The sequence below is a fragment of the Aquarana catesbeiana genome, linkage group LG03 (genome assembly GCF_042186555.1).
Source record: "Aquarana catesbeiana isolate 2022-GZ linkage group LG03, ASM4218655v1, whole genome shotgun sequence".
In the NCBI taxonomy this organism is placed as follows: Eukaryota; Metazoa; Chordata; class Amphibia; order Anura; family Ranidae; genus Aquarana; species Aquarana catesbeiana.
This window is the reverse complement of record NC_133326.1, coordinates 153,783,972-153,806,361: the sequence shown is the minus strand read 5'-3', so window position 1 is coordinate 153,806,361 and position 22,390 is coordinate 153,783,972. Positions and strand designations below refer to the sequence as shown.

Genomic DNA, 22,390 nt, shown 5'->3' with positions numbered 1-22,390 from the left:
TGAGTGAGAAAATATATCTTGGATTACTTAAAATGGGACAGTAATATTTGTCCACAATATCTCCCAGGATGTATGTAGAGACTATTATTGGTTTGGTTGATTCTGAACTCAACCTGTTAATTGAGTGAGCTGATCACATTAGCCTCCAGGACTGGCTAGGAGACGAACTGTTGATGAATAGGCTGGGGGGGGGGGGGAGAGAGATTGTTGTTTGTATTGTTAATTGTAATTAGCTCCAGCTATTGTGTTTATACTACTGTGTGAAGCTCGGTGCCCACAAGTCTGTCATCTGGTCTGGGTAAATTTTTTAGTTAATTAGCTCATGTTAATTATGTTAATTAAGTTACAGTTGTATTGTTAGAGGAGGTTCCAACGGCATATAAAGTCTTGTAATTTTGATTCTAAATAAAACAGTTCATGTTAGCAACAAGCAAGTGTCGCCTTGTTTTGTGCTCAGAGAGGTTGGGATATCTGTATACAGACTGGGAGGAAGTGGTATATGACGGAAGCACTCAAGCGGAGTGTGGGACGTTCCGTGACAGTATGTCTGAAGAGGAACAAGAGTGATCAGGCAAGACTGTGCATTGTCTGATCAATCATATCACATGCAAAAAGGTAAACTGGGCTTTTTATTTTTTCGAAAAATTGCATTTTATTAAAGTTTTGCATACAACAACAAAAAAAATGAAAAATAGTGTTAGATAAAATTCTCTGTAAAATAAAAACTCAGCTTTTTTAGGTCAGCACTGCATGTTCTGATTAAACACTTAAAGCGGTAGTAAAGTCCATTTGTTTATGTTTTACCTACAGGTACGCCTATAATAAGGCTTACCTGTAAATATCTCCTAAAGGTGCATAGTTTAGAAAATATTTACTTGTGTGTAGCAGCTGGTGATGTCTTGGGATGTACGGCTACACAGATATACTGACAGATCTGAAAGAAACCTGCATGGTACCAGCAATCTTCTGAACGCTGGTGCAGTGCTTTACAGGCTCCAAAAGAAAAAAATAATAAAATGCACAGTTTTTTTTTTACCTGCAAAAAGATGTGCATTTATTATTTTTTTCTGAAAGTTGAACGTATCCTTTAAGATAAGTTTCACATCATATGTTAGTATACAATGCATACTAGCACATTAGAACTGTGCCTTGCAGGGAAAAACTTATTTTTTCTCTCCCAGTTTACTACTGCTTTAAAAATGGATACAGCCAAATGGTCAGGAATATGTTCTTATTTCAGCATGATCCAAAAATAATTATGATTATATACTTTTCAAATGTTACATACAAGGAACTAATTGAAGATTATTTCAGTTATGTTTGGGTTAACGCCAGGTTCAAACTGGTGCAATCCGATTTTGATCTGGCTTTTTTATGTAGTGCTACTTTGAAGTGATTTGCATATTCTACAGGGCTAATACTGTGCTGGAATCACAACAAAATTGTAGGGCAGGAAGCTTTTCCAAAATTTCTCTGTGCTAACTCGCATTGGTGTGAACAGGTACCATAACAACGTGATTTCCATTGACATGCGATTCTGTGCACTCAAGTCACATCTGAAATTGCACTAATGTGAAGGGAGCCTAAACAAGAACACCTGGAGCTTCACTCTATTATAAAAACAGCGCATCACTTTTGCAAGAAGCAAAACCTTAAAATGTACATAATATGATTAAACTGCTCCTTGGGGATGACACAAAGGGGTTGCTTTACTTGCAAAATCTGGTGCAGCTCTGCGGAGAAACCAATCAGCTTCCAGTTTTTTTTCTGTCAAAGTTTAATTGAACAAGCTGAAGTTTGAAGCCGATTGGCTACCGTGTACAGCTGCACCAGATTTTGCACTCACCAGTTTTAATAAATCAATCCAAAATTCTACTCACTAAGCAGACAAGGTTAGAATAAAAAAAAAAACTCAACATACCACATACTCATCACTGTATCCTTCATCATAAGGAACGCCAGTGTGGGGATCACAGTCTCTGACCACAAATTTCATTGTGCAGTTGAATGTGCAGGACACTAAATATGACATACAATTAAATGAATAACGCATGAATACAAAAAAAAATATGAACTACTTATTCATTGAATAAGGATTAAATCAAAAGCAACTATGTACATAAACCTGGTGTCCCGGTTTGGCTATGTGATATATTAAAGTCAGTTCATAAATCTAACACATACAAACATGTTGGCTTGAATATGCTGTTACATTCATGGGTAAAAGCTAAGTTACTACATAGAACTGTAAGATTATATCTGGTGTAAACCATGTTAAGAAGGCTTCATACCTGGAAATGTAACTGAAAAAGCCAGTAACAAAACACAAATGATCATACCTGTAGCAGACTCATCCTCAGGAAGCCGGACCAAAGTATAACATATGCCAGGTTGGTTATAGTGTAGACTCTGGGCTGGGACATAATAAACCACTTCATATCCCTCTGATGGCTCTACCTGAACGATCACTTTTTCCAGAAGCTGATCATTCAGTGTATTTGTGCAGTCAAACTGTAAATCCAAAGTAAAATGTAAGTAATGTCCCATGTTTGCATACAGTACCTGCACATTAGTACTGTAGGGCTGCCTGTTACTGAATAAAGCAGAAACTTTACTCACCTGAAATACAATGTGATCTGTAAATACATGCTTGATACAACGTACAAAATATTCAGTTTCAGCTTCTGTAAGCTGCACAGGATCAGAAGACTTGAAGAGTGGACCCAGATTTTTGAATTCTGGAATGGCAGCCAATTGTCCTGTAAATAGCAATGAAAACCGCACTGTAACAAATAATGTCGGGGTCACAAAGTACCAATAGTTGCTAGACAGGCAGCCTGTCTTTGCATCATGTATGAGCGGTGTTAACCACTTCCCGACCGCCCCATAGCAGATTTACTGCTACAGGGCGGTTGGTCTGTGTAGAATCACACACGATTATATATATATATATATATATATATATATATATATATATATATATATATATATATATATATATATATACACACACACACACGATTCTGCACTTCCGACTAGGTGGCGTGATTAGTGATTGTGATTAGTCACAGCAAAAGCCGATCAGCGGGTGCCAGCCAATGGATGTCTGTCGACACCCGTTGATCGTCAAGGAGAGAGGCTGGATGGAGCTCTGCATATGTTAATAATGCAGAGCTCTGTCTAGACAGCAGGGATGTGATGGATTTTCTTTTCCTGCAAAGCACATCCCTTAGTAAAAACAGCATACATAGTAAACAAAAACACTGGTTAGGCACACATTTAACCCTTTAATCGCCCTAAATGTTTAACCCCTTTTTTTTTAACCAAAAATATGTAGCAGAATACATATTGGCCTAAATTTATGAAGAAATTTGATTTTTTTACTTTTTTTTATTGGATATGTTTTATAGCAGAAAGTGATTTTTTTTTTGTATTTTTTACAATTTATTTTTTAATTTGTCTGTCAGTGAAAGAAAGCTCTATTTGTGGGGGGTGTGGGGGGGGGGGGGGGGGGGTGGACATTAAATTTCATTTGGGTACAGCATTGCAGGACCGCGCAATTGTCAGTTAAAATAACGCAGTGCCGTATTGCAAAAAATGGCCTGGTCATGAAGAGGAGTAAATCTTCTGGAGGTCAAGTGGGTAAAGTGCATCTGTGTCCTGGTTTGACTACGTTAGTCTGCCATACAATACTGTACTCGTAATAATTGTACATTAGTATGTTTAGTTTACCTGCAATATTATTTTAATGGAGTATATCACAAGACAGAGGACTTAGATATTCATAACTACCTGGGATATACCCTTCACCTTCTGGTGAATGGACAATGGACAAAAAAAAGGGGGGGCGGATGCAGAAATCCCAGGTGTAACCCATCCCAGCTCATCTAAACCCCAGTTTTGTAACAAGCAATGAGGACACAGCCAACAGGAGGGATCTCTGTCCTGTGATGTACTCCAAGAATAAAAAATCCTAAATTTGTTAATTGTACATTACAGGACAATAAATAACTTACATAGTTATGGCTATCAGGGATGTCCCAAGGCACTGAACAGGACTTGGCTCTACCTATAAGCAAGGTAGGCGCCGGCCTAGAGCGCACATCGGTCGGAGGCACCCCACCCACTCATTCTGCTACTGTGAGGGGGCCCGCCTGTTCCACCACTGTGTGATGGTGGGGGGGTGCAGCCGCCGCAAAGGGGAGACTGAGCAGTGTGGACCCTGCCTATCCTCTCTGCTCATAGCTGCAGCTGGAAGCTTTAGGGAGGCGGAAACTAAAGGAGAAAGTCCGTTGACCACCAATAGAGTGAAGGGGGAGGAGCTCTGCACTCTCCTAGGAGACCCCATGGGTCACAAAAGGCATCCCTGGAGGCACAGTTACTGAGACTAAGTGGCTGGGGCTAATCCCACCCCCCTCACTGCCACTGATCCCACCCCCTCATCACCACAGCCAAGGCTGCTGTTAGAAACCATGGGGCCCAGTATAGTCTACTTGACCTGCTCTCCATCTGAAGCTATCCCCCCCTTACCCTGCAGCAGCCGGCAGGAGGAAAAGGAGAAGAGGTCGTCAGCACTGCTGAAGGGGCAAAAAGGGCAGCAGGGGGAAGGAGGTTATCAACAGTGGTGGGGGGGCATTTACTAGAACAGATCCTCTGCAGCCCCCCCCCCCCCCCCCCCCCCGCAGCAACTGAAAACTGGTGGGAGGGAGAGGAGATGAAGCTGGCAGCACTGCGAGGAAGGGAGGGGGGTGCATACAGCGGGGCCCAGGCAGCAGAGCAAAGAAACAATCTGATCATGGACAAGAGGGGGTGATCAGTGCAGAGGGGGGCAATTGCAGGGACCAATGCCCTTTATGCCTCCCCTTGCAACAGCTGAAAGCCAGCAAGAGGAGGAGGAGGGGAAGCCAGCTTTCAGCTGCTGCAGGGAGACACATACAGGAGATCGGTTCATGTAATTTTCTGCCTGCCACACCAGTCACCCCCTTTTTCCATGATCCGATTCCTCCTGCTGCCCGGGCCCCCCTGTTGAACTAATGGGGCTTGGGCCCCTTACAGGAAGCCCGTACCGCCTAGGGTGTCAAAAATCCTTGCACCAGCCCTGGCACTGAAAATGAGGTGTGGGCAACAGGAGCATGGCCTGGATGCCAAAAAAAAAACAAACAAAAAAGGACAAGGGTAACCCCACTACAAAGCTGCCTGCAATGCAAAACCATCTACCCAAAACTGTACTCCACAGAGGCGTAAGCATCTATTTTGTAAAACTTAATAAACATTAGAAGTGGAATAGCCCATAAAGTAATGACACTCCTGGTGAAATGGGTCTTAACTGGAAAAAGAGGAATCTTGCCCTGAGGCCATTGGCCTGAGAAATGAGCCAACAAATCCATCTAGCAATAGTGGATTGAGAAGCATTCCTGACCCTTGTGAGGACCCTCAGCCAAAACAAACAGGAAACAATCAGAATGTTGAAATGAAGCTGCTTAGGCAACATTCAAAAAGTGAAGCATCTTTTCTGTAGGATGCTTAGGACAAAAATAGAGCAAAACAATGTTATGATTCAGGTGGAATGAAGAAACCACCTTTGGTAGGAAAGAGGACCTCAACAACTTGTGTGTATGTGTGTGTGTTAATCGTATTTTCGAACACATTTTTGCAAATTTTTTGGTATATTTTATTTTTATAATACAAAAGGAATTAAGTAGTTCAAAAAGCAACTATAAAAATGTAAAAGGAGGTACCAACACAAGAATGCGGTGAGTGTTAAGACTGCAAAAGTTGCCATTTTTTCCCCCCTTCTCTTATTAGAGATTGCTAAAAACAAACTACACAAATATCCAAAAACACCACAAGGAACAGAATTGTTTTTTCAACTATAAAAGATATATAGCTTTGGCAGCCGAATTGTTAAATCAGGACTTGTTTTAAAGTGCTTTACTGCTTGTTGAAATATGTAAATACTTTAGTGTGCATGATCTGGGCAAAGGTTTACTTTAAAGATGAACACATAAAAGGGCTTGGTTTGACAAGAGGCAGGTTTAACCACTTCAAAACTGGGCGCTTTTACCCCCTTCCTGCCCAGGCCAATTTTCAGCTTTCAGAGCTGTCGCATTTAGAATGACAATTGCCCGTTCATGCAACACAAATAGAGCTTTCCTTTGGTGGTGTTTAATCATCACTGACTTTTTTATTTTTTGATAAAGAAATAAAAAAAGACAAAACATTTTTTTTTTCAAAAACAGGTTTTTCTTAGTTTCTGTTATAACATTTTGCAAATAAGTAATTTTTCTCCTTCACTGATGTGCACTCACTAGTGAGGCTGCACTGATGGGCACTGGTAATCTGCACTGATAATCAGAGTATTGATTATCTGTGTAAAACAGGGGTGTCCAAACTTTTTTCAAAGAGGGCCAGATTTGATAAAGTGAACATGCGTGAGGGCCGACCATTTTGCCTGACTTTTTTTGAACCATTAAAATTCGGTCTAAGTGTGTTCGTCCACTGCCCAACAAGAATTCTCTTGCCTGTGTGGTGAAGAGATGAGCTTGGGTGTGTTATTTGGATAGATATATATCTATATCTTTTGTGGTCCCCAACGAATCACAGAGCGCAGCTCAGGACTAGGGATGAACTCGGGCATGTTATTTGGATATACCGTATAACATGCACCTTCACTTTAAGAGGGTAGTTTCAGGAAAAGAATTACATTTTAAATAAAGAACTGTAAAGCAAAATAAGGGTCAGTGCCCATCAATGCAGCCTAATCTGTGCCCATCTGCAGCCTCACTATTGCAATCAATGCAGCCTTATCATTGCCATCAGTGCAGCCTGATTGATGCCCATCTGCAGCCTTGGAGGGGACAGGGAGGGGGGCAGGATGAGCGCCAACAGATTACATACAGGAGAATATCCTGTTTACTCGGCAGCCTCTTTGATACAAAGTCACGCCTCCTATGATAGACAGAACAGTCGTCTAATGGCAGCCCAGGAGACGGGACTTCCTATTACAGATGCCGCCAACTAAACAGGAGATTCTCCTGTATGGAATCTGACGGCACTCGTCCCGCCTCCTCCCTGTCCCCTCTGAGACAGCGCCGATAAATACCGTATGGGGGCCACAAAAGATTATATATATATATTATATATATAAAAATATATATCCAAATTACCAGGAGGGGCATATTAAACTGGAACGCGGACTTTGGACATGCCTGGTGTAAATGTTTCCTACACACTTTCCAAGTACTGGCTCGCCTTTGCTTGCGCCATGACAGCAAGTATGGAAAGGAATGCCAATCACTTGCAAGTTTGTTTACATGTGATCAGCTGTGATTGGAAAGAGCTGATTATGTGGTAAAGGGCCTGATGCGAGCCCCAAATGGGGCCCGTGGGAGGCGTGTTCTGGGGGAATGTCCATGCACGCCCTCCCAAAACAACTGTCTTTCAGCTGTGGCGCGGTGTTGAAGTGGTTAAAAAAAGGTGGTATTATTACCTACATTTGTCTTTACATTAAATTTTGCTGCAACCCTCATGCACAGCAGCACTCACACTGGAAGTAGAAAGGAAGAGCCACCAACATCATTCAATAAGGCTTTATTGTATTGCACAACACAAATGTGCTTACAGGAAGGGAGAGCACCGAGAAACTGTGCTGCTGCTCCTTAACTGTCAATCCAGCAGATGAGCTAGGGAGGGGACACCAATGTACTCCTTAAAAATAAACTCTGTGCCCAAATACTTTGAATATCCTCAAACTCCAATATATTCCTCAATAGCCATAAAGGCTAAAAAATGAACTTTCTGCGCACCAAACCCAGATATTACCTTGTAAAAGTAGCAGTGACATCATCTCTGTGCAGGGCATAACCTGTACAGAGAGCAGAGCTGTGGGAGGGGCTCAGCAGCTCCTCCAATTACAGGCTGCCTGCTGAAAACTACAGGATGAGGGGCACAGACAACACTGGCCACCCTGCACTAGGAGAGAGCGCAGCAGTGACCCTACTCTGTTATAGGAAATGCATAGAGGCAAAGTTTCACACTGGATTCCTGCACCGTTCTGGAATGATACACACAGTACCCCAAGATTCAAGTAAGAATACACATGCCTCTTGTATATAGACAATATTTGCTAATCCTGAAGTCCAGCTTTAACAGAAAGTGGTATCACCTTCCTGGTTATGCCGGGTCAAAGATCTTTTAGCGGGTAAAAGAGTTTGTTCATAACCAACTGTGTATATATTTGTTCAGAATTCAGCCTTACCAATTTACAATAAAAAAGAAAAACTATCATACCTCTGCTAGGAATATAAATAAAAATGATTATTACGGTTATTTGAAGAGTGAGAGTTTGTATGTTTACCTTGAAATATGTCTTGTCGAGCAGGTGCTGCTTTAACATGTTGCTTGGTGGCCACTGGAGTAAGATCTAGCATAAAGCAAAACTTAATGAGGAAAACTTATGTAAAATAACACTACATTTAATGGAGATTAAACTACACGTAAACATTTCCTAATCCTAAAGAGATTTTTTTTTTCTTTTTGAGACAGGTGGGCATCATAAAAGACTGTATGTTGCTTCACTATGGTAATGAATACTACATGATTGCTCTTTAAAGACTTTAGGTGTTGGCACATACAGTACATCGGGAAAGTATTCACATCGCTTCACTTTTTCAACACTTTGTTATGTTACAGACTTATTCCAAAATGGATTCAATTCCTTATTTTTCTCAAAATTCTACAAACAATACCCCATAATGTCAACGTGAAAGAAGTTTGTTTGAAATCTTTGCAAATTTATTAAAAAGAAAAAACACTCAAAATTGAGCTCAGGTGCATCCTGTTTCTATTGATCATCCTGAGATGTTTCTACAACTTGAGTGGAGCCACCTGTGGTAAATTCAGTTGATTGGACATGATTTGGAAAGGCACACACCTGTCTATATAAGGTCCCACAGTTAATAGTGCATGTCAGAGCACAAACCAAGCCACAAAACTTAAGGAATTGTCTGTAGACCTCCGAGACAGGATTGTATTGAGGCACAGATCTGGGGAAGGGTACAGAAAAGATTCTGCAGTATTGAAGGTCCTAATGAGCACAGTGGCCTCCATCATCCGTAAATGGAAGAAGTTTGGAACCAGGACTCTTCCTAGAGCGGGCCCGCTGGCAAAACTGAGAGATCAGGGAGAAGGGCCTTAGGGAGGTGACTAAGAACCCGATGATCACTCTGACAGAGCTCCACCGTTTCTCTGTGGAGAGAAGAGAACCTTCCAGAAGAGCAACCATCTCTGCGGCACTCAATCAAGCAGGTATGGTAGAGTGGCCAAACGGAAGCCACTCCTCAGTGAAAGGCACATGACAGCCCACCTGGAGTTTTCCAAAATGCACCTGAAGGGCTCTCAGACCACGAGAAACAAAATTCTCTGGTCTGATGAAACAAAGATTGAACTCTTTGGCCTGAATGGCAAATGTCAAATCTGGAGGAAACCAGGCACCACTCATCACCTGGCCAATGCCATCCCTACAATGAAGCATGGTGGTGGCAGCATCATGCTGTGTTTTTCAGCAGCAGGAACTGTGAGACTAGTCAGGATTGAGGGAAAGATGAATGCAGCAATGTACAGAGACATCCTTGATGAAAACCTCCTCCAGAGTGCTCTTGACCTAAGATTGGGGCGAAGGTTCATCTTCCAACAGGACAACTACCCTAAGCACACAGCCAAGATAATAAAGGAGTGGCTATGGGACAACTCTGTGAATGTCCTTGAGTGGCCCAGCCAGAGCGCAGACTTGAACCTGATTGAACGTCTCTGAAGATATCTGAAAATGGCTGTGCACTGATGCCCCCATCCAACCTGATGGAGTTTAGGAGGTCCTGCAAAGAAGAATGGGAGAAACTGCCTAAAAATAGGTGTGCCAAGCTTGTAGCACTATATCTTAAGACTGTAGTTGGTGGCTAAGGTGCTTCAACAAAGTATTGAGCAAAAGCTGTGAATACTTACTGTATTTACATGTGATTTTTTTCATTTTTTTATTTTTAAGAAATTTGCAAAGATTTTAAACAAACTTTGCAATTCCTCATAGTAGTAACGCTTCTCCACCCCCCTCTCACACATTTCTTTTGAACAGTCATAGTAATGGACCATTACCATGAAGTTGTCAGAGCTTTGCTCATTCAGAACAGCTTAGCATTTGGGTGAAGCGAAGGATACTGAAAGCTGCTGTAGGCATTTGCCTCTGTGTACCTGCACTTCATAACGGTCAGAAGTTTTCAGTATTCCCAAACAAATACTATCACTTGACCAGTTCAGAGCGAAGTGATGGTGTCTGCAAACAGCCTTCCCTCCCGCAGGCAGTTATACTTACCAAGCCATGCCCCACGCCACATCCTTGCATAACCGTAACTCTTGCTAATGTAGTGGGACTTCTGGGTATGTGGAAGCACATGTGTTTAGGGCTGAATGCCAATCATGAGGCCCGGATCGTGTTACGTGGGGACAAAAGACATCACCCTCTGTCTAAGCTTCAACTTTAGAGCTTGGACAGACTCAAATGCTGCCAGAAGAGGGCGGCCCAAGACAGTAGATTGGGAAGCCTGGGGGATGTTTATCTCCTTACTTTGTTAGGGCCTGTGTGAATAAGCTTCTGTTAATGCATAAGTTTGATATCAATTTGAGCCTGGGTTCACACTGTAGAGATGTGGGAACCAGCGCAATTCTAGCTCTGATTCCCGCATCACATCTCTCTCGCAGGCACACTGCCTTCTGTGAACCGCTGCGGGTGTCAATACAATGTTAATGACACCCCCAGATCGGTTCACAGATCGCAGTGAAAACTGTGGATTCGGACAAGAATCAGATCGCATGGGTGTGAACACCCATGCGATCCGATTCCAGTGCGGGAAAAAAAGTCCCTGCACCTTTTCTGTGTGAATCCAATGCAAGTTCAGCCATACAACTGTATGGCTGAACTCGCATTGCACAGACATTGCATGTGATCGGCACTGCAGTGCGGGTGCGAATCACATGCAATGTCTGTGTCCGCCACAGTGTGAACCCAACTGAAACACTTCTGAAAGCATTAAGAATTCAATGACAGGTGCATTTTACCTCCTTCTGACCTGCTTCAAACAGTGTTTGTATTGCCATAGGTTTTGCTATGATCTCCAATTTTGGAGATCCTGGTGTGCTGGTGACACTTCCTTCTCATGATTGCAGTCGGTTCCAGCCGTTGGTCATTTCAGCACCCAATCTAAGATACAGCCATTTGTGCAGAAATGTGTGCGTTGGGAGTATTGCATTGGAAATAAATGGATTTTTAAAACAGCTTACCTGTAAAATACTTTTCTTTTCTTTCTATGCTTTTCTTGGGACACAGAGCACCATAATAATGACTATCTGGGTTATATGCTACCTTTAGGTGATTGGACACTGGCAACCAATAGTAAGAAGGTTCCTCCCATATAACCCCTCCCATACAGGAAGTACCTTTAGTTTTGTAGCAAGCAATGAAGATCCCAGAAAAGAAGGGAGGGACCTCTGTGTCCCGTGATGTACTCCAAGAAAAGGACTTTACAGGTAAGCTGTTTTAAAAATCCATTTTTCTTTATCGTACATAACGGGACACAGAGCACCATTATAATGACTATCTGGGATGTCCTAAAGCAATGCAATTGAGGGGAGGGCAAAGTATTCCTAAATCCCCTCCAGGACTTATAAAGCCGCTCGCAGCACGCTGTGGCCAAAAATAGTCTCCTTTTGAGATCTAACGTCCAGCTGGTAAAACCTGGTGAACGTATGAACTGAAGACCAAGCGGCTGCTTTGCAAACCTGAGCCATAGACACCTGTTGGCGCACTGCCCACGATGTACTAACTCCTCTAGTAGAGTGAGCTTTGAAATATCGAGGTGGAACCCTGCGTTTCAACTCAAAATCCACCTAGAGAAAGTAGAACTAGTTGCTGCCTGTCCTCTTTTAGGACCCTCTGGCAGAACAAAAAGGGAATCAGTTTTCTGAAAAGAGCTGACATGCTTAAGTAAACCTTGACTGCTCTCACCACATCCAGTGAGTGAAGCGACTTTTCCTCCTTAGTTTTAAGATTGGGAAAAAAGGAAGGCAAAATTATATCCTGATTCAAATGAAAATTGGAAACCACCTTAGGTAAAAAATCTGGACGGGGCCGCATCACCACCTTGTCCTGATGTAAAAATAGAAAAGGTTTTTTACATGAAAGGGCGGCTAATTCAGACACCCTTCTAGCCGAACTTATGGCTATCAGAAAAAACAATTTCCTGGTCAACAGAATTAAAGGAATATGCTTAATTTGTTCAAATTGTTGAACCTGTAGGGCTGATAGCACCAAGTTCAAGTCCCAGGGGCATAAGGGAGGCTTAACCGGAGGTTTTAAGTGCAGTACTCCCTTGACGAAGGTTCACACTAAGGAATGAGATGCAATTGGCCTCTGGAAAAAAACTGATAAGGCCGAAATTTGCCCCTTAATGATTCCCAAAGATAAGTTTAGATCAATTCCTGATTGAAGAAAGGCAAGGATCCTTCCAATCGCATACTTGCGAGGAAGCCATCCTTTCTTCTCGCTCCAGGAAATGTAAAATTTCCAGACCCTATGGTAAATATTTCTAAGAAACTGGCTTTCTAGCATTTATCTGAGTAGATAAGACTGAACCTCAGATACCACGGTCCTTCAGCACCCTGGTCTCAATAGCCATGCCATCAAATTCAGCGACCGTAAAGAAGGATGGTATATGGGACCTTGAGATAACAGATCTGTACGGTATGGGAGACACAGCGGGTCCTCCACCGCCATCCTCACAATCTCTGAGTACCAGGACCTCCTGGGCCACTGCAATCTGCTCCTCCTGAATTCTGCGCAACAGGTGCGATAGCATCTGGATCGGAGGAAAAGCATAAATCAGAGAATACCGGTCCCAGGGAACCACCAATGTATCTGTTCCGACAGCGAGGGGATCCCTGGTCCTGGATACAAACCTGTCTACCTTGGCATTGAATCTGGATGCCAGAAGATCCACATCTGGCATCCCCCCAGCGCTAGCAGATCTGAAGGAAAACTTCAGGGTGAAGAGACCATTCACCCGGTAGTAGCTGCTGGCGACTTAGGTAGTCTGCCCGCCAATTGTCCACCCCTGGAATAAAGACTGCCGACAGAAACGGCACATGTCCCTCTGCCCAAGTTAATATGTGATTTACCTCTCTTTAGGCTGCCCAACTCCGGGTGCCCCCTTGCTGGTTGATGTATGCCACCACCGTGGAGTTGTCGGACTTGATTCGGACAGGAAACCCCCACAGTCTGGACGTCCAAAATAGGAGAGCCAAGCAAGCTGCCCGAATTTCCAGCAGATTGATGGGCAAGGTCTTCTCTGCCTAAGACCATAAACCCTGGACGGAAGCCTCTTCTAGGACTGCTCCCCAGCCTAGACAACTGCCGTCCGTAGTTACTACTTTCCAGGATGCTGGTGGAAAGGATTTTCCACCGTTCAAGTTGCTGGTCTTTGCCCACCAAGAGAGTTCCCTTTTTACCTGTAGGGATAGAGACATGGGATGATCCAAAGTTTGAACTGACTTGTCCCAAGCTTCCTGGGTAGCTCTCTGGAACATCCTGGAGTGAAACTGCGCATAGGGAACTGCGCTGAAGGATGACGACATTTTGCCCAACAGCCTCATGCACAGACGAATTGAAGGACCTTCTACCCACTTGACCTTCTGAACCAGCTCCACTATAGAGATGACCTTTAAGGGAGGTAGAATTACACTTTCTTGGGTTGTGTCCAAGACCAGACCCAGATACGTTAAGACCTGAGCTGGATGAAGGGCTGACTTGTCCATATTTAGAATTCAGCCTAGGAACCTTAGGAAACGGACCATAGTTGTAATGTTTTCTACCAAGGTGGAGTAGGCTTGGTCCCTTAACAGAAGGTCGTCCAGATATCCTACCACCGAGATCTTCCAAGACCTTAGGAATGCCAACACTGGGGCCAGAACCTTTGTGAATACCGAGGGACCGTGGCTAGACCGGATGGAAGCGCCACAAATTGGAAATGATACCCCTCTACTGCAAATCGCAGGAATCTTTGATGCGGACCGAAAATTGCTATATGCAGGTATGCGTCTTTGATGTCTATGGACGCCATAAAATCTCCCTTTTCTCAAGGATGCGATTACTGAACGAACTGACTCCATTCGGAAGGTTTGGACGTTTAGAAAGGAATTGAGGGATTTGAGGTCCAAGATGGGCCTTACCTCTCCGTTCGGCTTCAGTACTGTAAATAGGTTCAAGTAGAACCTCTTGAATCTTTCTTTTTGTGGAACCTCGATAATTACCTTCTGCCTTTCCAGCTGTTCTAAAGCGAGGAACACGCCTCTCTTTTTCACCGGGTCTGATGGGACACTGGATACCAAATATCGAGTTGGGGGAAAATCCCAAAACTCTATTTTGTAACCCTGAGATATGGTAGAAATAACCCACCTGTCCTGAACCAATTTTCCCCAAGCATCTGAGAACCACTGCAGTCTGCCCCCCACCCGCAAGAGTGGGGGCGCCCCTTCACAAGGAAGACTTGGAATTGGCCTTGGCTGGTTTCTGGGTCTAGGGTCTTTTTTGACCTTGAGGCTTCTTAAAGGTAGGTAGCTGAGGCCGTCGGTACCTCTTAGGGGAAGAGGCACTTGGCCCAGGAGCACTGGGAATCTTAAAGGAAGGCTGCTTACGCCTTCTTTTAACCAGAAGTAAGGAACTTTTCCCTCCTGAGATTTTTTGGATATATTTATCCAAATCTTCCCCAAATAGACGCTCACCGTGAAAAGGAAAAGCTGCGAGTAGCCTCTTGCATGGCATCTTGGCCGACCAATTCTTCAACCACGGTACTCTGCGCATATGGATTGAGAGTAGCGCAAAACGAGACATCTGCTGGATCGAGTCCTTTAATGCGTCTACCGCAAAACATAAAGCGCGAGGAAGTTCTGACAATTAGTTAGAAACTTCCTCTTGAACAGGCAGATTCCTGAACAATTTCTTAAAACGGTCCTTCAATGCCTGACAAATACCGATAGCCGCAACTGCCGGTTGTACTGCTGACCCGGCTACCGCAAAGGAAGCTTTTAGTAAGGATTCCAGTTTTTTTATCTGCCGGATCCTTAAATCCCTGGCCATTATCCACTGGGCAGGTCAGACTTTTATTCACTGAAGAAATGGCAGCATCAACCAAAGGTGTATCCCACTTCTTCCTGAATTTTTCCTCCATAGGATATAAAAAAGAAAACCTTTTTGGAGGCAAGTATGTCCTGTCCGGGTGGTTCCAGTCAGCGTAAATTACCTGTTCCAATAAAGGATGCAAAGGAGACGCCTGGGAACCTGGTTGGGGACGCAAGGATCCTAATATAGAACAGGAGGGTCCTGGTCCCTGCACCGGAGGTAATTTAAATCCAGCTCTCACCATCTCAGCCAAGGACTGGATAAACAATTTTTGGGATTGAGAGGCCGAAATTGGTTCTTCAGAACCTGAATCCCCAGCCGAGGACTCTTCAGCCTCTCCCTCCTCCTTGTCTTTAATGGCCTCCTCCTCCAAATCCTCTGCCCATTCTGGATCCAAATCATAGGGACCCATGCCAAAAGAATCCTGGTGCTCAAGTGATTCACCACTGGGACCAGGCTCAGGGGAGGGAGATCTATGACATTTCTTCCCTCCCTGTGTTACTGTAGCAATCATACCTGCTATCTTGCCTTCAAGGCCAGCTAGGGCTGATGCTAAGTCATCCTTAGTAACATAGGCTGATGCAGGGATATTGGTAGTAGCCACCACGTCTGACAACTGCAATGGCTCAGCCAGGCCAAATGCCGCAGGTCTTTCAGGGGAGACTGATGCTGCAGTAACCTGAGGTTGATCTCCTGTTTTTGAAGGAGTCCCTTTAACCCCTGGACTTGCCCTGCTCCTCTCGTTTCCTGGAAGACATTGCTTACAAGTTTTGAGGAAAAAAGGCACTCCCTCTGAGTTATATAGCTGGGTCCAGCGTACAGCCGCTACCACAGCCTTACCAGCCTTCAACCTGTTGCAAATGTCCAAACTTACGCCCAGACCTCTGCGTCCCACCGCACAATAGGCTTTTGTTGAGGCTAACTGACAAGCAGCAATGAACATGCAGGTGCGTGACCTTCCTCTATACTTGCGCGCCGCCCAGTGACACATGCGCGCCCGTGCTCTACTGCACACGTGCACCCTGCGCGGCGCACACACACAGGCATACCGCGACACACGCGGCGACCGCCACCTGCGCACGCGGACGAGCATCGTGCACACACGCACGCTCCCAACGCACGCGCGCGGCACACGCTGCCACGTGCGGGAGACACTCACATAAGCTGCGTCTGTCAGCTTCCTACAACAGCTTGCAATGAGACACAAGGCATACTAAGACATTTCATGTTTAGCAACAACAGTAATATTGTTTAGGCCTCCCAGAGGGAGTACTCACCGGTCCTCGCTGCAGGGCCTGATACAGGCCCAATCTTCCCCCATCATGGCGGGTAGCACCACTGAGGACCTTCAAGGACCGGGTCCCCCTTTGTACGGGGTCCACACCCTTGGACCTGTAAAGCACCCTTCTGGTTCCCTTGGGCAAGTGAAGACCAGGGATACCATATAACAAGGGTCCAACGCCTTAAAGGACACATTACAAGCAAAACCTCGTTCTTGAACCAAGGCTCGGGTACCATCCACTTTAGCTTTGTTATGCCATCCGAATGGATCCGATATAACAGCCACACTGGGACAATTATTGAAGAAAGTTTGAAGAGCTTCCACAGCAGTGACCATCACCTTCAAGACACTGGCAAAAAACTAAAAGGTACTTCCTGTATGGGAGGGGTTATATGGGAGGAACCTTCTTACTATTGGTTGCCAGTGTCCAATCACCTAAAGGTAGCATATAACCCAGATAGTCATTATTATGGTGCTCTGTGTCACGTGATGTACGATAAAGAAATAAAGTTAATAACACCCCCAAATCGGTGTGCAGAAAGCAGTGCGAACTGTGGGATTGAATCACATGGGTCTGAACACCCATGTGATCAGATTTCTGTGCAGGGTCCTGCACCATTTTGGTGCGAATGCGATTTCAGCCATACAAACTGTATGGTTAAATTTGCATCGCACAGACATCGCATGTAATCTGCACAGCAATGCAGGGCAAATCACTTGTGATGTCTGGCATCGCATAAGTGTGAACCCAGCCGTACAGTGCATGCTCTTAATCGGTACATTGTTCTTGTGTAACAACTTAGGGTACAAACTTTTTTTCATCAAGGACCTAAAGGCATTTACCTGCTTTCTGCTCCAAGAAAGGGAAAGTGGAGAGTGGGACGGATTTCATGTCAAATGGTTTCTCCGATGGCTCCAGTGTATACTGATGTAAGGCTTTCTCTAGTCCCAGCACAGAAACTGTAAGACCTGCAGAACACCAATTTATAAAACAAGTGCAGCCCACTACAGCAACAACAATAAAGCAAAATAAGTAAAATAAAAAAAAAAATAATGAAAGTGACCAGTAAGTGTACTATAGAAAGATTATAAAATCAAAAAGAAAAATAAATACTCTGACTCTTCATACCCTCTGGTAACTGAATAGATCTTCCCTAGAACACAAAGTTGCTCTACCTGTCTGCGATTTTCCACCTGACTACACTGGACTACACTGCCTAACTGAACTCTAATTCTGCCTTACTAAGAATTTGAAACTGCTGTCTATACTTGCAGTTTTTTTTTTTTAAGTGTCATTTATTTTGTATTACGCTGCCTTGGACAAGATCAAACATTTAACATTATCCTGTTGCCCCCTCTTGCATTGCACTCTGCGTGGGCCAGTTGTAAACCCCACCCACCCACAAGCCTGATTTTATCAGCTCCTAATTGAATAATTGTGAACCTCCCCCCACACCATCCCTGTATAAATGTAGTTCAATTCTTGGGACGGCTGATAAGGGTTTGGGCTGGCCACTCCTTGCGCAAAGTGTCACTCCGGCGACTAGTCGCACTGCTACAGAAAAGCAAGTAAGACATTAGTGTTCCACACCTATTTTACAGGAAGTTCCCCTTCTAACTCTAACTTTCCTCAGCCTTCCTTCTATTCCCATCTCCCCACCCTCCAACATGCTCACACTAATCTTTGCTATAACGTCCTCTCTCCTCAACCTCTCATTTCATTACCCCCTCCAGCCCGCAACCTGTACATATTCTCCCTCTCTTCTGCCCACTCAATATTACCGCACTTATCACCTCCTGCTCATTCTAAGTCCACATAGTATCACCACTTCCACTCCCTTGCCCTCCTATAAATCCCACTCCCGACTTACCACCCTCACCCTGCTACTACTCCTAATGGCTAGGGACATCGCACCAAACCCCGGCCCTCCCACACCCAATTCCCACCCCCAAAATTGGCTGTCTACCACCTCCAACAGTAGTCGTAACTCCCACCTTCTCATCCCAAATCCCCTGATTCCACAAGTCGGCCCCCCTCTTTCATGTGCCTTATGGAATGCCTGCTCAGTCTTCAACAAACTAGTTTCTGTCAATGACCTTTTCCTCTCCAAATCTCTTAATCTATTTTCTATTACCAAAACCTGCCTCCATGAATTCAACACTACTTCTCCCGCTGCCCTGTCCCACAGTGGCATCCTCTGGACTCACTCCACCGGAAACAGTGGGCGAAAAGGAGGTGGCGTCGGACTTCTTGCCCCACAATACACCTCCCTCTCTTTTTCCCTGCTCTTTCGAAGTGCACTGCATTCGTCTTTTCTCTCTTGCTTGTCTAAGGGTCACAGTCATTTATCGGCCTCCTGAACCAGTGCCGCACTTTCTGGATGACTTCTCTGCATAGCTACCCTACTTTCTCTCCTCTGAAGTACCTGCCATCATCCTAGGTGACTTTAACATTCCAATCAATGTTAATACTGCAACCACTTCTCAACCTAACCTCCTCTTTTAACCTAACACAATGGACACAAACCACCACTCACTCCAACGGCAATACTCTCGACCTCGAATTCTCCCATCACTGCACTCCCTGCAACCTCTCTAACACTACCTTTTCCTCTCTCTGATCACAACTTTATCCGTTTCACACTCTCCTTGTCTCCTACCTCCCATGCTACCAACCCATAAACCACTACCCACAACCTCAAACCTTCCCTTCTTCATTCTGCTACTGATGGCCTTTACGACAAAATCTCACCCCTGTCCTGCCCATACCTAATCACTTCCATCTACAACACGCTGTCATCCTCCCTAGACATACTTGCTCCTCTTTCTACTTGCAGAACCAGGCCCCATCTGCCACAACCCTGGCAAACAAACGACACCAGAAGTCTCAAGAGACACAGCCGTGCTCTTGAGCGAGCATGGCGTAAATCTAAGTCCCTGCAAGACTTTACCCTCTACAAATCTGCCCTTCTCAAATACAACTCCTGCCTCCACACTGCTAAACAAACCTACTACAACACTCTAATCAAAACCCTCTCATCCAAACCTTGTCAACTCTTTTCTACCCTTAATTCCTTACTTCACCCCCACTGGCCCCACCCACCAACTTGCTTATCGCTCAACAGATTGCCAACCATTTCAAAAGCAAAATCGACACAATTCGCAAGGAGATATCCAGCATTCAACTTCCTCCCCTATCCAACACATCAGGTCCAAGACCACACTCAATACTCTCCTCCTTCTGCCCAGTTACCACCGATGAAGTTGATAAACTCCTCTCCATGGCCCACCTCACCACCTGTCCCCTCCCAATTACTGCGACCACCTTTCTACTCTATCCTAAACTCCCTAACCCACATCTTTAACCTATCCCTCTCCTCCGGCACCTTTCCTTCCCTGCTCAAACATGCACTGGTTACCCCCATACTTAAAAAACCCTCACTAGACCCCACCTGTTGCTTCCAAGCTCATCGAATGCCTTGTTCATGACCTCTCTGCTGCCTTCGACACAGTTGACCACCTGCTCCTCCCTCAGCAATGTTCACTCCCTTGGCCTCCGTGATTCTGCTTTATCCTGGTTCTCCTCCTACCTATCTCAGTGCACTTTCAGTATCACTTACAACTCCATCTCCTCCGCCCCTCTTCCTTTCTTTCAGTTGGGGTACCCCCAAGGCTCTGTCCTTGGACCCCTCCTATTCTTGCTCTATACCTCTTTCCTGGACCAGTTAATAACCTCCCATGGCTTTCAATATGACCTTTACGCTAAGGATGGGCTCGGGCGTATTCGCATAATCCACGTGCAGAACCCGCCAGGAAGTCGGCACGGCGCTGCGCTAATCAGAGGCAGTGAGATATTTCACGATCTCTGCAGAAGCACATCGGGAAAATGTCTCATTGCCTGTGATTAGCGCAGCACCGTGCTGACTTCCTGGCGGGCTCTGCGCGTGGAGTGTGCGAACACGTCCGAGCCCATCCTTACTCTACGCCGATAACTCCCAGATCTATCTCTCCACTCCTCAACTCACCCCCTCGATCTCCTTACGGATCTCAAACTTACTGAATGACATTCTGGTATGGATGTCGCATCACTTTCTCAAACTCAGTCTTTCTAAAACTGAGCTTTTTATATTTCCTCCTTCCCGGCCCCCCCCCCCATGACTTTACCATTAAGATCAACAGCACAACCATTGGTCCCTCCACACATGTCAGGGTGCTGGGTGTAATCCTTGACTCTGACCTCTCCTTTAGCCCCCACATCCAATCACTGGCTAAATTATGCCGCCTTAACATTCACAACATCTCCAGAATTTGACCCTTCCTGATTAATGACACCACAAAGCAACCTATTCACTCCCTAATTATTTCCCGCCTTGACTACTGCAACTGTCTCCTTAATGGCCTACCCTTACGCAGGCTATCCCCCCTTCAGTCTATTATGAATGCTGCTGCTAGACTAATACACCTCACTAACCGATCCGTGACTGCTGCCCCTTTCTGCCAATCCCTTCCCCACTGGCTTCCCCTACCCCACCGTTCAAAATTCAAAATGCTAACCACAACATACAAGGCCATCCACAACATCGCCCCCAGCTAGTTCACCAACCTCATCTGCAGATATCGCCCAAATCGTTCCCTCCGCTCCTCCCAGGACCTCCTGCTCTCTAGCTCCCTTGTTACCTCTTCTCATGCTCGCCTTCAGGACTTCTCCAGAGCCTCTCCTAGCCTCTGAAATTCCCTGCCCTGGTATATCCGATCAGCCCCATAACCTGTCCACCTTTAGGAGATCCCTGAAAACTCACTTATTCAAGGAAACCTATTCCACACCCACCTAACAACTGTCCCCGAGCCAACCCCATCAAATAATTCCCCACATCTATTATCTTTTGTACCCCCACCCCCTCCCTTTAGAATGTAAGCTCTACGAGCAGGGCCTTCCTGTCCCTTCTGTATTGAATTGTACTGCAATTGTGCTGTCCCCTCATTGTAAAGCGCTGCATAAACTGTTGGCGCTATATAAAATCGAGTATGATAATAATAATAACAAATAAAAATTACAAGAAATCATCACAAACCATTCAAAATGTAGGCTGAACTGAGGTTGATCTGTTTCTGCTTTAGTACATTGAAGTAAAACGTGGCTCTGTCCCGGACCTCATCATCACTCTCCATCATGCACCTGTAAGGCATATTAAAACAATTCAAGAAGCAGCAAATAACACCAAACTAGTACAATTCTAATAACTAATATTCTCCCACAATTTTAAATTGGAGCTGCTATCCGATTTCTCCTGTGTAAGAACTCAAGAAGGAAAGTTTTAACTTCCTACTCCTCGTGTGTATACTCCTTTTATCATATGGGCAAATCAACAAGAAGCCGCTCGGCTGTTATCCCAAGCAGTGGAAGGGGACCCCCTCCTGCGGCTCGCCCGTCCCACTGGAAGGCTTGAGCGACTAGCCGGCACATCCGCGGGCTGGCTGGAGCCAGCTGAGACTTAGGTGATCACAGAACGGAGTAAGGGGCTGATCCCGGCCCCTTATCACGTGATCAGCTGTCAGCCAATGACAGCTGATCACGTGAGGTAAACAGAAGATCGTTAATTTTTTTTGTTCTCCTCATACTGACAGCGTGAGGACAAAAAAAAGCGCCGATCACCGGCTTCCTCCCGAAGAGGAAGAGGCACAGCCACTTCATCTGTGCCCACCAGTGTACATCAGTGCCACCTCTCAATGCCCATGAGTGCCACCTATCAATGCCCACCAGTGATGCCAATCAATGCTTCATCAGTGCCACCTATCAGTGTCACCTACCAGTGCCCATCACTGCCACCCATCAGTGCCAGCTATTAGTGCCCTTCAGTGCCACCTATCAATGCCCTTCAGTGTCGCCC

General features: G+C 45.0%; 1 protein-coding gene across 1 annotated transcript in view; it reads right to left on the bottom strand.

The window, feature by feature from the left end:
* The window catches only part of COPG2 (COPI coat complex subunit gamma 2), an 89,327-nt gene that overhangs the window by 4,050 nt on the left and 62,887 nt on the right, over nucleotides 1-22,390 (bottom strand). The window contains exons 16-21 of the mRNA XM_073619425.1: nucleotides 21,575-21,678; nucleotides 17,346-17,471; nucleotides 8,357-8,422; nucleotides 2,620-2,759; nucleotides 2,340-2,511; nucleotides 1,922-2,019 (exon numbers count right to left, since the gene is read on the bottom strand). Of these exons, the coding sequence (XP_073475526.1) occupies nucleotides 1,922-2,019; nucleotides 2,340-2,511; nucleotides 2,620-2,759; nucleotides 8,357-8,422; nucleotides 17,346-17,471; nucleotides 21,575-21,678 (706 nt within the window). The remainder of the gene's footprint in view (nucleotides 1-1,921; nucleotides 2,020-2,339; nucleotides 2,512-2,619; nucleotides 2,760-8,356; nucleotides 8,423-17,345; nucleotides 17,472-21,574; nucleotides 21,679-22,390) is intronic.